General features: G+C 40.7%; 1 protein-coding gene across 1 annotated transcript in view; it reads left to right on the top strand.

Moving 5' to 3' along the window:
• The window catches only part of WDHD1 (WD repeat and HMG-box DNA binding protein 1), an 87,591-nt gene extending 74,841 nt beyond the window's left edge, over window positions 1–12,750 (top strand). Inside the window, 5 exon segments of the mRNA XM_033187971.1 lie at window positions 91–134; window positions 518–688; window positions 2,206–2,336; window positions 9,558–9,696; window positions 12,348–12,750. Coding sequence (XP_033043862.1) covers window positions 91–134; window positions 518–688; window positions 2,206–2,336; window positions 9,558–9,696; window positions 12,348–12,548 — 686 coding nt within the window. The 3' untranslated portion in view covers window positions 12,549–12,750.
• Window positions 12,751–17,055: the final 4,305 nt, after the last annotated feature.

Consider the following 17,055-nt stretch of genomic DNA (forward strand, 5'->3'; position numbering starts at 1 on the left):
TGGGGATTAAAATATTCTGTCTAGTATTATAGATGTCAGAAGTCATCTATTTTCTACCATTATTAAGCAAGGGTTTCTTTTTTGTGAAAGGTGCAGTTACCTTTAGCAGCCAAGGACGAGTAAATCCCTTTAAGGTAAAGTCTTCCAAGTGATGTTTTATATTATTTAAATACATATCTATACAGAGAAGTATTTCCATATGATGAGATGACTCTCCCCAGGCTTGGAGGCATGAAAGACTGATCTGTGTGGAAACAGAAGAAAGCAGCACTTGGGCTGAGAGTTGTCTTTTCTACTTACCTTCTAAGTACCTATGGTTTTGAAAGATACCTCTGTCTTTCTTGGGGATGTGGTATTTGGGAATATATGTATCATTCTTAATTTGGATTGTACCAAATGTATTTAGTTCTAAAGATGAGATGGCAATACAAACTTAACAGAAATTTCAAGAAAAAAATAAGTCTCGGGATATTTTTCTTCTTTAAACATAAAGTGCTAACACTAGTTTGCTCTTTAGGTATCAGCCAGTTCCAAAGAACCAGCCATGTCAATGAATTCAGCACGTTCAACTAATATTTTAGACAATATGGGCAAATCATCCAAGAAATCCACTGCACTTAATCGAACTACAAATAATGAAAAGTCTCCCATTATAAAGCCTCTGATTCCAAAGCCAAAGTCTAAGCAGGTACTGTTTCAGCTACCCTCATCTGCAGTAAGCAGCATGGGATCTGTTTGTCTTCAGTTTTGTTCACTGTTTCAGATATAGGATAGGAGGTTATGATTGTTTACAATTGTCTTTTTAGGGAAGTGGGTTCAATTCTGTTTTTGCACCTGGGCATGGTGGCACACACCTGTAGTCCCAGCTACTCAGGAGGCTGGGGTGGGAGGATCACTTGAGCCCAGGAGTTTGAGTCAGGTCTGGGAAACTATAAGAGATACCCCATCTGAAAAAAACAAACCCCAAAACAGTTGTGTTTTTGCTTCAGAATCACTCCCTCTTCTGCCTCATGATTTGTTACACACTTTGTAGCAGATTCTGACTTCCATGAGCACTGTCCTGCTCCCCCCGTCTTTTTTGAGACAGAGGCTCACTCTGTCACCCAGGCTGGCTGGAGTGCAGTGTCAGGATTTTAGCTCGCTGCAGCCTCTGTCTCCTGGGTTCAAGCAATTCTCATGCCCTGGCCTCCTGAGTAGCTGGGATTACAGGGGCCTGCCACCACGCCCAGCTAATATTGGTATTTGTAGTAGAGATGGGGTTTCAGCATGATTGCCAGACTGGTCTCGAACTCCTGGCCTCAAGTGATCCACCTACCTCAGCCTCCCAAAGTGCTGGGATTGCAGGCATGAGCCACCACACCCAACCTGTCCTCCCCTCCTCCTTGTTTTTATAGAATCACTTTTTAAAAATGTATATACTCAGACCCCAGAAGCTCAGACATGTATCTGTATTTTTATTAAAATCACCCAGATAGTTCTGATGTATATTCTTATTTACTGTTATTCATAAATATTAATTTACTATTATTTACTATTATTTAATAGTGACTGATACTGTACATGGCCCTAATTTTTCCTTGTTCTGAATCCTGATTTTTCCACTCTCATAAGTATTTGATCCCAGATTTGTCATCAGTAAAATAGATCTATTGTTTATCTTTTCTATTTCATAAAATTGTATTCACTTAGAAAACATGGAATTTAGGCCAGGCGTAGTGGCTCACACCTGTAATCCCAGCACTTTGGGAGGTCGAGGCGGGTGGATCACACGAGGTCAGGAGTTCAAGACCAGCCTGGCCAAGATGGTGAAACTCCGTCTGTACTACAAATACAAAAAATTAGCCAGGCGGGTGGCAGGCGCATGTAATTCCAGCTACTCGGGAGGCTGAGGGCAGGAGAACCGCTTGAACTCAGGGCGGAGGTTGCAGTGAGCCGAGATCACGCCACTGCACTCCAGCCTGGGCGACAGAGTGAGACTCCGTTTCAAAAAAAAAAAAGGAAAAAAGAAAACATGGAATCTGAAGTATACTTTTTTGGTTTTGCATGTGTTTGCCTATTTGTTGACAACTAAGAACTCAAGATTTCACGTGTTAGTATAAGAATTCTCAATAATTATAGATGTTTCTTCACATTTTTCAGAACTTGCTTATAAAACATATAAAATTATACTAGATGTTATTGCAGTGTTCACGTTTGTTTTTATAGGCATCTGCAGCATCCTATTTCCAGAAAAGAAATTCTCAAACTAATAAAACTGAGGAAGTGAAAGAAGAAAATCCTAAAAATGTATTGTCTGAAACCCCAGCTATATGTCCTCAAAACACTGAAAACCAAAGGTCAGTACATAGAGAAATTTAGCATGCAGTGACCAAGTATAAAAAGTATACAGTAGCAGCAATACCAAATTATGCAGTGCTGTTATTCCTTAATACAAACAATACATTGGCATTGGTAGTGGGCATTCTGGACACTTGTGGCTTTAAGGAAGCCACAGATATTAATGTCTATTTACAATATTTATTAAAATATGCTTTAGTAAATTGTATATTTTTAAATTGTAGATATATTTTATTAGGACATGTTTTATAATCAATTTTTTGTTTGTTTTTAAATAGTTTAATGGGAAGAAACAACAAAAGACACAGAAAGAAGTGTGTTAATAAGTAGTTTCATCCAACTAGTTTCTGTCTCCAAAAACAATCACTGCAACAAGTTTCTTGTGGAACTTTCCAAAATTTTTCTGTTTATGTGCAAATACCTATTTGTCTATTTTTTGTTTCACACATTATTCTGTACCTTACTTTTTTCACTTAACAATAGCTTTTGCAGCTTATTTTCTATTACTACATAAAGAACTTCTTTATAGTGGCTGGGCACTCAGGAGGCTGAGGCAGGAGAATTGCTTGAACCCAGGAGACGGAGGCTGCAGTGAGCCAAGATTGCGCCACTGCACTCCAGTCTACGTGACAGAGTGAGACTCCTTCTCAGAAAAAACAAAAAGAAAAGAATAGTCACAATTTCATTTTTGCCATAATATATCTTATTTTTCTCATGCTGAGCAGTCCAGGGAGAAAAATAATAATAAAATAAAGTATATATTATTTTCCTAATAACTTCATGTGAACCAGTTTAATTTGAGGGAGTGGCTGTGGTTTTCACATTTCCTGTTTTGTTCTGAATTTAATTTAGGTCTTAAACAATGAAAATTTTATTTAAGAAAATTGATAGGCCGGGCATAGTGGCTCATGCTTTTTTTTCAGCCTAACTTTTTTTTTTTTTTTTTTTCCCGCTCTTGTTGCCCAGACTGCAGTGCAGTGTCACAATCTCGGCTCACCACAACCTCTGCCTCTGGGTTCAAGTGATTCTCTTGCCTCAGCCTCCTGAGTAGCTGGGATTACAGGCATGCGCCTCTACGCCCTTCTAATTTTGTATTTTTAGTAGAGATGGGGTTTCACCATGTTGGTCAGGCTGGTCTTGAACTCCTGACCTCAGGGGATCCACCCGCCTTGGCCTTCCAAAGCACAGGAATTACAGGTGTGAGCCACCATGCCCCGCCTGCCTAATGCTTTTTTTGAGACAGTCTTGCTCTGTCACCAGGTCTGGAGCGCACTGGTGCAATCTCAGCTCTCTGCAACCTCCACCTCCTGGGTTCAAGCGATTATCATGCCTCAGCCTCCTGAGTAGCTGGAATTACAGGTGTGTGCCACCATGCCTGCTAATTTTGTTATTTTTTGGTAGAAATGGAGTTTTGCCACATTGACCAGGCTGGTTTCAAACTCTTGGCCTCAAGCGATCTGCCCACCTCAGCTTCCCAAAGTGCTGGGATTACAGGTGTGAGCCACCACACCTGGCCAAGCCTAACACTTTGGAAGGCCAACGTGGTCATATAGCTTCAGCCCAGGAGATTGAAACCAGCCTGGGCAATGTAGGGAGACCCCGTCTCTACCAAAAGTTTTAAAATCAGCCAGGTATGGCCGGCGCGGTGGCTCAAGCCTGTAATCCCAGCACTTTGGGAGGCCGAGACGGCGGATCACGAGGTCAGGAGATCGAGACCATCCTGGCTAACATGGTGAACCCCGTCTCTACTAAAAATACAAAAAACTAGCCGGGCGACATGGCGGGCGCCTGTAGTCCCAGCTACTCGGGAGGCTGAGGCAGGAGAATGGCGTGAACCCGGGAGGCGGAGCTTGCAGTGAGCTGAGATCTGGCCACTGCACTCCAGCCTGGCGACAGAGCGAGACTCTGTCTCAAAAAAAAAAAAAAAAAAAAAAAAAAAAAAAAAAAAAAATCAGCCAGGTATGGCCGGGCGCGGTGGCTCAAGCCTGTAATCCCAGCACTTTGGGAGGCCGAGACGGGCGGATCACGAGGTCAGGAGATCGAGACCATCCTGGCTAACATGGTGAACCCCGTCTCTACTAAAAATACAAAAAACTAGCCGGGCGACATGGCGGGCGCCTGTAGTCCCAGCTACTCGGGAGGCTGAGGCAGGAGAATGGCGTGAACCCGGGAGGCGGAGCTTGCAGTGAGCTGAGATCTGGCCACTGCACTCCAGCCTGGGCGACAGAGCGAGACTCTGTCTCAAAAAAAAAAAAAAAAAAAAAAAAAAAAAAAAAAAAAAATCAGCCAGGTATGGTGGCACATGCCTGTAGTCCCAGCTACCTGGAAGTCTGAGGTGGGAGGATTGCTTGAGCCCAGGAATTTGAGGTGGCAGTGAACTGATTATACCACTGCACTCCAGCCTGGGCGACAAAGCAAGACCCTGTCTGTTGAAACAACAACAAAGAAGACTGATAATTTAATTTTTCATACTATCAGTTGGTTATACATAAAACTTACTTTTTGAAATTTTAAGGAATTATGACTATTAAAACTAATATTCTTCACAGATATTGATATACTAAATCAGAAATGTCCAATTTTAGCCAGGTGGCTGTACACTCTTTTAGTCCCAGCTACTTAGAAGGTTGAGGCAGAAGGGTTGCTTAAGCCCAGAAGTTTGCGGCCAGCCTGGGCAACATAGTGAGACTCACATCTCTTTAAAAAACAAAAAAAGAAAGTAATATTCAAGTTTGATTCTGTTTTTAAAAGTAGCTGTTTAGAAGCAGAAGATTGCAGGCTGTTAGGTAGATTTGTGACATTGCTCCAAGTTTCATTAAAATGGGTCTTCATTAATTTTTGGAAATTCAAGAACCTTTGTTATACCTTGATTTTTACTTGTTTTGATTCTGTTATTTTTCTGGAAATCGGTTTACATTAAGATTACTTAAAATTTGCATATTTTCAGAAATTAGGGCAAGTGGTTATGGTCATACTAGTAATTTTTTAATAAAATTTTTTTAACCTTAAAAAGTTTAGGCCGGGCGCGGTGGCTCAAGCCTGTAATCCCAGCACTTTGGGAGGCTGAGATGGGCGGATCACGAGGTCAGGAGATTGAGACCATCCTGGCTAACACGGTGAAACCCCATCTCTACTAAAAATACAAAAAATTAGCCGGGAGTGGTGGCAGGAGCCTGTAGTCCCAGCTACTCAGGAGGCTGAGGCAGGAGAATGGTGTGAACCCGGGAGGCGGAGCTTGCAGTGAGCTGAGATTACGCCACTGCACTCCACCCTGGGCGAGAGAGCGGGACTCTGTCTCAAAAAAATAAATAAATAAAATTTTAAAAAGTTTAGGCTTGTTATTTAGGACTCATTTAGGTTCATCCTAGTGAGGGGCGTATGACTGGTGGGTTAAACATAAGAGACTCTGGGCTGGGCACAGCGGCTCACACCTATAATCCTAGCACTTTGGGAGGCTAAGGCGGGTGGATCACGAGGTCAGGAGTTCGAGACCTGCCTGGCCAATATGGTGAAACCCTGTTTCTACTAAAATTACAAAAATTAGCTGGGTAACAAAAAAAGAGAATTTTAGACCAATATCCCTGATGAACATCGATGCAAAAATCCTCAATAAAATACTGGCAAACCGGATTCAGCAGCACATCAAAAAGCTTATCCACCATGATCAAGTGGGCTTCATCCCTGGGATGCAAGGCTGGTTCAACATTCGCAAATCAATAAACGTAATCCAGCATATAAACAGAACCAAAGACAAGAACCACATGATTATCTCAATAGATGCAGAAAAGGCTTTTGACAAAATTCAACAGCCCTTTATGCTAAAAACGCTCAATAAATTCGGTATTGATGGAACGTACCTCAAAATAATAAGAGCTATTTATGACAAACCCACAGTCAATATCATACTGAATGGGCAAAAACTGGAAAAATTCCCTTTGAAAACTGGCACAAGACAGGGATGCCCTCTCTCACCACTCCTATTCAACATAGTGTTGGAAGTTCTGGCTAGGGCAATCAGGCAAGAGAAAGAAATCAAGGGTATCCAGTTAGGAAAAGAAGAAGTCAAATTGTCCCTGTTTGCAGATGACATGATTGTATATTTAGAAAACCCCATGGTCTCAGCCCAAAATCTCCTTAAGCTGATAAGCAACTTCAGCAAAGTCTCAGGATACAAAATTAATGTGCAAAAATCACAAGCATTCTTATACACCAGTAACAGACAAGCAGAGAGCCAAATCAGGAATGAACTTCCATTCACAATTGCTTCAAAGAGAATAAAATACCTAGGAATCCAGCTTACAAGGGATGTAAAGGACCTCTTCAAGGAGAACTACAAACCACTGCTCAGTGAAATCAAAGAGGACACAAACAAATGGAAGAACATACCATGCTCATGGATAGGAAGAATCAATATCGTGAAAATGGCCATACTGCCCAAGGTGATTTATAGATTCAATGCCATCCCCATCAAGCTACCAATGACTTTCTTCACAGAATTGGAAAAAACTGCTTTAAAGTTCATATGGAACCAAAAAAGAGCCCGCATTGCCAAGACAATCCTAAGTCAAAAGGACAAAGCTGGAGGCGTCACGCTACCTGACTTCAAACTATACTACAAGGCTACAGTAACCAAAACAGCATGGTACTGGTACCACAACAGAGATATAGACCAATGGAACAGAACAGAGTCCTCAGAAATAATACCACACATCTACAGCCATCTGATCTTTGACAAACCTGAGAGAAACAAGAAATGGGGAAAGGATTCCCTATTTAATAAATGGTGCTGGGAAAATTGGCTAACCATAAGTAGAAAGCTGAAACTGGATCCTTTCCTTACCCCTTATACGAAAATTAATTCAAGATGGATCAGAGACTTAAATGTCAGACCTAATACCATAAAAACCCTAGAAGAAAATCTAGGTAGTACCATTCAGGACATAGGCATGGGCAAGGACTTCATGTCTAAAACACCAAAAGCAACGGCAGCAAAAGCAAAAATTGACACATGGGATCTAATTAAACTAAAGAGCTTTTGCACAGCAAAAGAAACTACCATCAGAGTGAACAGGCAACCTACAGAATGGGAGAAAATTTTTGCAACCTACTCATCTGACAAAGGGCTAATATCCAGAATCTACAAAGAACTCAAACAAATATACAAGAAAAAAACAAACAACCCCATCAAAAAGTGGGCAAAGGATATGAACAGACATTTCTCAAAAGAAGACATCCATACAGCCAACAGACACATGAAAAAATGCTCATCATCACTCGCCATCAGAGAAATGCAAATCAAAACCACAATGAGATACCATCTCACACCAGTTAGAATGGCAATCATTAAGAAGTCAGGAAACAACAGGTGTTGGAGAGGATGTGGAGAAATAGGAACACTTTTACACTGCTGGTGGGATTGTAAACTAGTTCAACCATTATGGAAAACAGTATGGCGATTCCTCAAGGATCTAGAACTAGATGTACCATATGACCCAGCCATCCCACTACTGGGTATATACCCAAAGGATTATAAATTACTCTACTACAAAGACACATGCACACGTATGTTTATTGCGGCACTATTCACAATAGCAAAGACGGAATCAACCCAAATGTCCATCTGTGACAGACTGGATTAAGAAAATGTGGCACATATACACCATGGAATACTATGCAGCCATAAAAAAGGATGAGTTTGCATCCTTTGTAGGGACATGGATGCAGCTGGAATCCATCATTCTTAGCAAACTATCACAAGAAGAGAAAACCAAACACCGCATGTTCTCACTCATAGGTGGGAACTGAACAATGAGATCACTTGGACTCGGGAAGGGGAACATCACACACTGGGGCCTATCATGGGGAGGGGGGAGGAGGGAGGGATTGCATTGGGGAGTTATACATGATATAAACGTCATGCACATGTACCCTAGAACTTAAAGTATAATAAAAAAAAATAAAAAATAAATAAAAAATTAGCTGGGTGTGGTGGTGCGTGCCTGTAGTCCCAGCTCTTCGGGAGGCTGAGGCAGGAGAATCACATGAACCCAGACGTGGAGGTTGCAGTGAGCTGAAACAGAGCCACTGCACTCCAGCCTGGGGGAAAGAGCGAGACTCTGTCTATGTAAAAAAACAAAACCATAGACTCTGGAGTCAAATTGCCTGGTTGTTGAATCCCAGGTCTGAGTTTTACTGTTTGTGTAACCTGGGATAAGTTATTTCACCTCTCTGAGCCTCCCTTTTCTCACTTATGGAATGGAGATAATAATTGTATCTATCTCATAGTGTTATTGTCATTTAAATGAGGTATTATACATAAAGCTTTTAGAATAGTGCCTAGTAGATAGTGATCAGTAAATGTTAAATATTTGCATTAAACCTTCACTTGTGTAACTTAAAGACAATTTGTGTCATGAGTGGAATCTAATGAAATGTACAAATGTGCTGTGTCCATGCTTCACCTAATGCTGATGCAGGTCAGCTCTGAGAGCAAGGGTGAGGCGATGGGAAAGGGACTTGAGAAAAGTAGTGAGGAATTCAAATAGCTGGTTTGGGGAAATAGAAAAAGAGCGTACCAAGGACATGTGGAAGAATTTTACCAGGCCACAAGGGCTAAGTGAGGTTGGAGGCCTTGAGCCTGTCAACATTCATTAAAAAGTTGAAAGTACAGAGTTCATAGTTGCTACACTTGGAAAATACAAATGTGAGTGATCCTTTTGAATTTACCTTACAAAGGATTTTCCAGTTCATTGATCCTGCAGTCTCTAGGCAGTTTAAAGTAATATGAGGCCAGTCACGGTGGCTTATGCCTGTAATCCCAGCACTTTGGGAAGCCAAGGTGGGCAGATCGCTTGAGGTCAGGAGTTTGAGACCAGCCTGACCAACATGGTGAAACCCTATACAAAAAATTTGCCGGATGTGGTGGCGCATGCCTGTAATCCCATCTACTTGGGAGGCTGAGGCAGGAGAATCACTTGAACCCAGGAGGCAGAGGTTGCAGTGAGCTGAGACTGCACCATTGCACTCCAGCCTGGGTGACAGAGTGAGACTCCATCTCAAAAAAAAAAAAAACGTAATATGAATATTAACAAGTGTAACTGTGTCTTCCTTATTTTAAATAATAGATGTCAAAGATTTATGGTTGATTACTAACTTAAAATCATAAGGCACTTTAAACTCTGTATTAAGTATAAAATATTTTCACATAATTGTGATTTTAGGCCAAAGACTGGGTTCCAGATGTGGCTAGAAGAAAATAGAAGTAATATTTTGTCTGACAATCCTGACTTTTCAGATGAAGCAGATATAATAAAAGAAGGAATGATTCGGTTTAGAGTATTGTCAACTGAAGAAAGAAAGGTAAGGATAATTGTGCCAAGATTGAGATCTTAGTGAATTCCCAGATTTAAAAAATTATTATAGAAATGCCTTTTAGCCGGGTGTGGTGTCTTACGCCTGTAATCCTAGCACACTGGGAGGGCAAGGTGGGAGAATCACTTGAGCTCAGGAGTTTGTGACCGGCCTGGGCAACATAATGAGACCTCATCTCTAATAATAATAATAATAATAACAAAAACAATGATAATAACAATCATGATAACTTTAAAAAAAAAAGGAAAAACCTTTTTCTGTTTTTGGAAACTGAATACATCCACCAAACTTTTTTTGAAAGAGTTTGTCGTATATGTCGTAATATGGATAGGTAGTAATTATTATGTAATGGTGATGGGTTTTTTGTTTTGTTTTTGTTTGAGGCAGGCCTTGTTTTTTCATCCAGGCAGGAGTGTCATGGTGTGATCACAGCTCACTACCACCTTGACCTCCTGGGCTCAAGCAATTATCCTCTTTTTTTTTTTTTTCTATAGAGACAAGCTCTCACTGTGTTGCCCACCCTGGATGATTAATTTTTTGACAGTTTACTGTTTTAATTTCTGTGAGTTCCTGTATGTTTTAAGTTAGGAGAATACTCCAAGAAAAGATACATTTGTTAAAAATCAAAAATGTCAAGCTGAGTTCATTGGCTCAAGCCTGTAATCCTAGCACTTTGGAAGGCCAAGGCAGGAGGATCTGTTGAGCCCAGGAGTTTGAGACCAGCCTAGACAACATAGTGATACCCCATCTCTACAAAACATTTAAAAATTAGCCTGGCATGGTGGCACACACCTGTAGTCCCAGTTACTCAGGAGGCTGAGGTGGGAAGATCACTTACTTGAGCCTAGGAGGTCAAGGCTGCAGTGAGCCATGATTGTGCCACTGCACTCCAGCATGGGTGACAGAGTGAGACCATGTCTCAAGGGGGAAAAAAATTAATAAGTAAAAATGAATTCACATTTTTTGAATACTACTTTAGGGTTCTTGCAAGCAGAATTTTAAAAAATTCTTTCTACTTACACATTGGATACTACATGAGACTATTCCTTTTGGGAAAAAGACTGGTGTTCTGTTCCAGCCTTTGACATGGAAATTAGAACAGGTGTCTGGCTTGCTTCTCATGAACTTCTGCCATGTGAAGGAAGGAAGGAGCAATCTCTCTGTTAGAAGTGGAAGGAGCCGGGCGCGGTGGCTCAAGCCTGTAATCCCAGCACTTTGGGAGGCCGAGACGGGCGGATCACGAGGTCAGGAGATCGAGACCATCCTGGCTAACACGGTGAAACCCCGTCTCTACTAAAATACAAAAAAACTAGCCGGGCGAGGTGGCGGGCGCCTGTAGTCCCAGCTACTCGGGAGGCTGAGGCAGGAGAATGGCGTAAACCCAGGAGGCGGAGCTTGCAGTGAGCTGAGATCCGGCCACTGCACTCCAGTCCGGGCAACAGAGCGAGACTCCGCCTCAAAAAAAAAAAAAAAAAAAAAAAAAAAAAAAAAAAAAAGAAGTGGAAGGAATGTGTGTGGTGTACCTGTTAAATCCTCAGGTTTTACTTCCCCAGGAATGGCAGGGCGCAGCACAGGCACCTAGTAACATAGATACTTGCTTTGGTAAATTGGGTTTTATGAAAATGGTGTTGTGTAATGAAGAAGCCAGAAACTGGTCTAAACACCTTTAGCATCATTTAGAACCTCATTTACAATGTTATGTTTCTCGTTTGTTGTTTGATAAAATGGCATCTAAATAAATAAGACCTTACACCGCAAAAAAGGAAGAGACTTGGCAAAGGCTGTGATTGTGTTTTTGAATACTTAAAAATGTAATCAATGTTCTTAAGGTAAACCATAAGCATTTACTTAAATCCAGTTTGTTAATGTGAGAAATTCTACAGCTTGAAGAGCCCCTGAAATGGCCAGGGAAATAAAGTAGGAGCGGGGAACTCTTATAGATTAAAAGAGATTTAAGAGACAGATGAAATGAGTGGACCTTATCTGGCTCTTGCTAAGTGAATAAAAACCAAACCCCAAAGAATATATACTCGTTTATATAACATTCCTGAAATGATAACGTGATCGGGATGAAGAATAGAGTAGTGGTTGCCAGGGGTTGGAGTCGGAGTTGGGGCTTGGGGAAGCAGTTCTGTATTTTGACTGTGGTGGTAAACAAACAAACCTACAATAAAATTAAATACATACACCCAAATGAGTAGAAGTAAAATGGGATTGTTTCAATGTCAGTTCCCTATAGTTGTGATTGTTGGGCTATAGTTTTGCAAAATATTACCACTAGGGAAAACTGGGTCAAGGCTACACAGGATTTTTCTGTATTATTTCATACAACTGCATGTGAAACTGCAATTATCTTAGAATAAAAAGTTTCATTTTTAAATAGTACTGTAATTACAGTATTTTGCAACTATTTGATTAATATAAGCAAAGCTTAGATTGAGATATAAAAGTAGTACAAATGTTTAATGTGCTCTGCATTTAAGTAATAAAAGATTTGTTAACAATGAGAACACTTAATTCAAGTGCTACTTATTCTGCTTTATATATAAAAATATTACCTGGAAAAGTAAATAAATCATTTACTTCTTACTTGTTATTTCCTAAAAATATTTTCTTTTCACCCCTGCTATTTTACAAAGGCATGGGCTAACAAAGCCAAAGGAGAAACGGCAAGTGATGGAGCTGGAGCAAAGAAGCGAAACCGTGTGGTCGATGAAAGCGATCAAACAGAAAACCTGGAAGAAAAAACAAAAGAGAATCTGAATTTGCCTAAAAAGCAGAAACCTTTAGATTTTTCTACAAATCAGAAACTATCAGCTTTTGCATTTAAGCAGGAGTAAAGGAAGAAAGTGACCCTAGGAAAGTAATGGATTTTTTTTACTCATCTTTGAATATAGACTTGAGTCTTTGGAAAACTCATTATGTATTTTTTAAAGAGTTTGAAGTGGCCGGGCACGGTGGCTCAAGCCTGTAATCCCAGCACTTTGGGAGGCCGAGACGGGCAGATCACGAGGTCAGGAGATCGAGACCATCCTGGCTAACACAGTGAAACCCCGTCTCTACTAAAAAATGCAAAAAAAACTAGCTGGGCGAGGTGGCGGGCGCCTGTAGTCCCAGCTACTCGGGAGGCTGAGGCAGGAGAATGACGTGAACCCGGGAGGCAGAGCTTGCAGTGAGCCGAGATCCGGCCACTGCACTCCAGCCTGGGCGACACAGCGAGACTCCGTCTCAAAAAAAAAAAAGAATTTGAAGCAACTGTTTGTCTTTATAAGATAATGTAGTAATTATATTGGTGTAGGTAACAGCATAAGTAAAGACTATCATATTTGCAGATTACTCTGCCTCCAAATGCAGGGCCTTTCAGAGATGCATTGTGATTGTAATTACTGAGTTGAAGCCACAACCAATTTGAATTTGTTTCTTACCTTGAAAAATCATTAAAGCCAAGGTATTAAAACCTCTGTGCATTGATACCTTCTAGGGGTTTGGTTCATTTGGTTTTTGTCATGTACAAGGAAGGACAATAGTCCTCTTCCCAAGTGTGTTAGCATAGACTACTCTATATGTTTCTACTAGACCTAGGGGACCATGTCTTTTAATAATATTGGCCCTAAACATGTAAATAATCTTGCAGGTGAGACTTTTTTTTTTGGAAATTTCTTCCTGTGTGGCTTTCAGTTGTCTGTTTGTATAGCCTGGATTTTTTTGAGATAAATGTAACTTTCTCATTTGTATATTTGTCTTGATATGGTCTTAATATTTTCTTTCCATGAAATGTATATATTTCTAGAAAATATATCTTATATTTACTACCATAATTTCTGCCACCACCCTCATCTTGCTCTGCATTATACACAGTAGAGAAGAACTGAAGACACTGCTGTGACAATATTGCAGTCCAAGGCATCATGTGCTCCTGGTGGGATACTCTGGTTATCAACATCAACAGTACTTTCCTGAGCAAGTCTTTGAAGGCTTGATAAGAGACCAAAGTTACAGAAAGTATTTAACTCTTCTTTTATATTGAACAAACAAGGTTTCATCATTTCATACATTTTTGGTTGTTCTAAGCAGAGACTAATACAAATGCAGCCACATAAAGGCAGTGTATTGGGGGTGGGAAGGAAAGAATCACATAAAATCAGCTGACTCAAAATTGAGGGTTGAAAGGGAAAAAGTATGTTGAAAGTTTAGACATAAAGGAGCCAAGAATATTCCTTATCCCATGATGGTTAAGGTAGGAAGACATACATTTTTGATTTTGTAATTAGTAGCTGATATCAGAGACATGATAGCACAGTGGTTGTGAGCACAGATTCCAAAGCCAGACTACCTAGGTTCAAAGACCCACTTCTCTACCTACTACTAATAGTTGGGTCATGTTGGGCTGGTGACCCAATTTCTAGCCTTTGTTCCCTCATCTGTAAAATGGATATAATGATAGTACCTACTTTATAAGTTGTTATGAAAATTAAATGAAATGAAAGCACTTAGTTTCTGACACATAATAATCTTTTATATAAATGTTAGTTTTTTGTTTTTTGTTTTTTTTTTGAGACGGAGTCTCGCTCTGTTGCCCAAACTGGAGTGCAGTGGCCAGATCTCAGCTCACTGCAAGCTCCGCCTTTCGGGTTCACGCCATTCTCCTGCCTCAGCCTCCCGAGTAGCTGGGACTATAGGTGCCCGCCACCTCGCCCGACTAGATTTTTGTATTTTTTTTTAGTAGAGACGGGGTTTCACCGTGTTAGCCAGGATGGTCTCGATCTCCTGACCTTGTAATCTGCCCGTCTCGGCCTCCCAAAGTGCTGAGATTACAGGCTTGAGCCACCGTGCCTGGCCAATGTTAGTTACTATTCTGATAATGATGATGCTGTTATTTCATCTTGCTTTGTTATTAGGTTTGATTCTGAATACAAACTAATTTTGATTTCAAGATCTTAAGTAAAGGTTTGTTTAGAGTACATTGGAAAGCATTTTTGTAGACATGTGTTTTGTTTTTGGTTCCTCAACTTGCTTTGTATATGGTTTATAATACCAGGTTGGTACAGAAGTGAATGCAGTTTCGCCATTTCAGTGGCAAAAACCACGATTACTTTTGTGCCAGCCTAATGCTTAAGGGTATAATCTGTGTGTATTTCAGATTCATAGCAACCTGATAATACCAATAATTTGCAAAAGGGTTTTTAATTCCCTACTTTTATTTGGCTGAAGGAAGGTTTTTGTATTGACTCGATTTAACTTACAAATCGGGACTTTGAAACCAAGAAACGTTATCCTTATTTCTCTGCTACATAATAGTAAACCTGTTTTTTTCCAGGGTTTTTTTTTTTTTTTTTTTTTTTCCCAGAGAATTGGGACTGAATAGTATGAAAATGAAAATGGAAATAAATTAATATATTAATCATCATATCAATTACTGCCTACTCGAGCTTATTGTATACTATAGAAAATTGACATAATTTTATTCTCCAAAAGCAAAAACTCCTCGGAGGAGGTTACTTTACAGATTTATTTCGGAGGCCGGGCGCGGTGGCTCAAGCCTGTAATCCCAGCACTTTGGGAGGCCGAGACGGGCGGATCACGAGGTCAGGAGATCGAGACCATCCTGGCTAACACGGTGAAACCCCGTCTCTACTAAAAAAGACAAAAAACTAGCTGGGCGAGGTGGCGGGCGCCTGTAGTCCCAGCTACTCGGGAGGCTGAGGCAGGAGAATGGCGTAAACCCGGAGGCGGAGCTTGCAGTGAGCTGAGATCCGGCCACTGCACTCCAGCCTGGGCGACAGAGCAAGACTCGGTCTCAAAAAAAAAAAAAAAAAAAAAAAAAAGATACAGATTTATTTCGGAGAGCAAGTGAATAGGCACTGGGGTTATGTGCAACTCTGGGGACTATGCTGTGATCTGTAGCCTCCCATATCTGTTTAGCAGCCTGGGGTGAGTCACTGTCACTAACATGGAACAGATGCCAAGTAGTCCCTTTGGACAAAAGGATGAGGCCCATTCATATAGAAAGCATCTTAATCAGTGACTGTTGGTCTTATAAGCCCTCTTTGTTTCCCATCTGTTTTATTATCAGAATATATAATTTTCCCCCAGGTTTTCATCTTGAATCTCTCAAACCTACAGAAAATTTGAAATTTGACAGTAAACACCCGTATATCTTTCCTCTAGTTCGTCTTATTGTTGACATTTTACCATGTATATTTTATGGACAGGATTTTTTCTGAACCATTTGAAATATGCATATACTTCATCCCTCAGTATCCAGCGTGTACCCTAAAAACAAAGATTTTCTTCTGCATAATTACAATACCATAATTACTCCAAAGAAATTTAACAGATGATGTTATTACATAGCCTGTATTTTATAATAAAATTGCCCTCAAAGTGCTGTTAGCCATTTTTACCCCCACTTTAGGATCCATTCAAGAATCATGTATTATTTTTAATTATTAGAGGTACGGGGTTTTTGTTTTTTGTTTTTTGTTTTTTGTTTTTTCAGACAGAGCCTCTCTCTGTCACCCAGGCTGAAGTGCAGTGGCACAATCACAACTCATTGTAGCCTTGACCTCCCTGGGCTCAGGTGATCCTCCGGCTTCAGCCCTAAGTAACTGGGAGTGTAGGCGCATGCCACCACACCTGGCTAGTTTTTGTATTTTTTTTTAAATAGATGGGGTTTCACCATGTTGCCCAGGCTGGTCTCAAACTCCTGTGTTTGTTTGTTTGAGACAGTCTCTCTGTTGCCCAGGCTGAAGTACAGTGGCATGATCTTGGTTCACTGCAGCCTCTGCCTTTTGGGTTCAAGTGATTCTCTGGCCTCAACTTCCTGAGTAGCTTGGATTACAGGTGCGCGCCACACGCCCAGCTAATTTTTGTGTTTTTCATAGAGACAGGGTTTCCCCCTGTAGGCCAGGCTGGTCTCAAACTCCTGACCTCAAATGATCTGCCCGCCTCAGCCTTCCAAAGTGCTGGGATTACAGGCATGAGCCACCGCGCCCAGCCCCAAGGTTAAAATTTGAAGGATGGCCTGTGCCAGAATGGGTAGAAGGTGGTATTCTGGGATTGACACTAATTTCTACTCACTTTGGGACTGTATTATAAAGGACAAAAAGTGATGGAATAGGAAATAAACATAATGGAATTAAAAAAAGCCAAAAGTTGGTCTTTTGATAGATTAATGACTTAGAAAAATTACGTCTGCTTCATCTGAAAAGTCAGGCTTGTCAGACAAAATATTACTTATATTTTCTTCTAGCCACATCTGGAACCCGGTCTTTGGCCTAAAATCACAATTATGTGAAAACATTTTATACTTAAGACAGAGTTTAGGCCGGGCGCGGTGGCTCAAGC

This window comes from Trachypithecus francoisi, unplaced genomic scaffold, assembly GCF_009764315.1.
Source record: "Trachypithecus francoisi isolate TF-2019V2 unplaced genomic scaffold, Tfra_2.0 Lachesis_group3, whole genome shotgun sequence".
Taxonomy (NCBI): Eukaryota; Metazoa; Chordata; class Mammalia; order Primates; family Cercopithecidae; genus Trachypithecus; species Trachypithecus francoisi.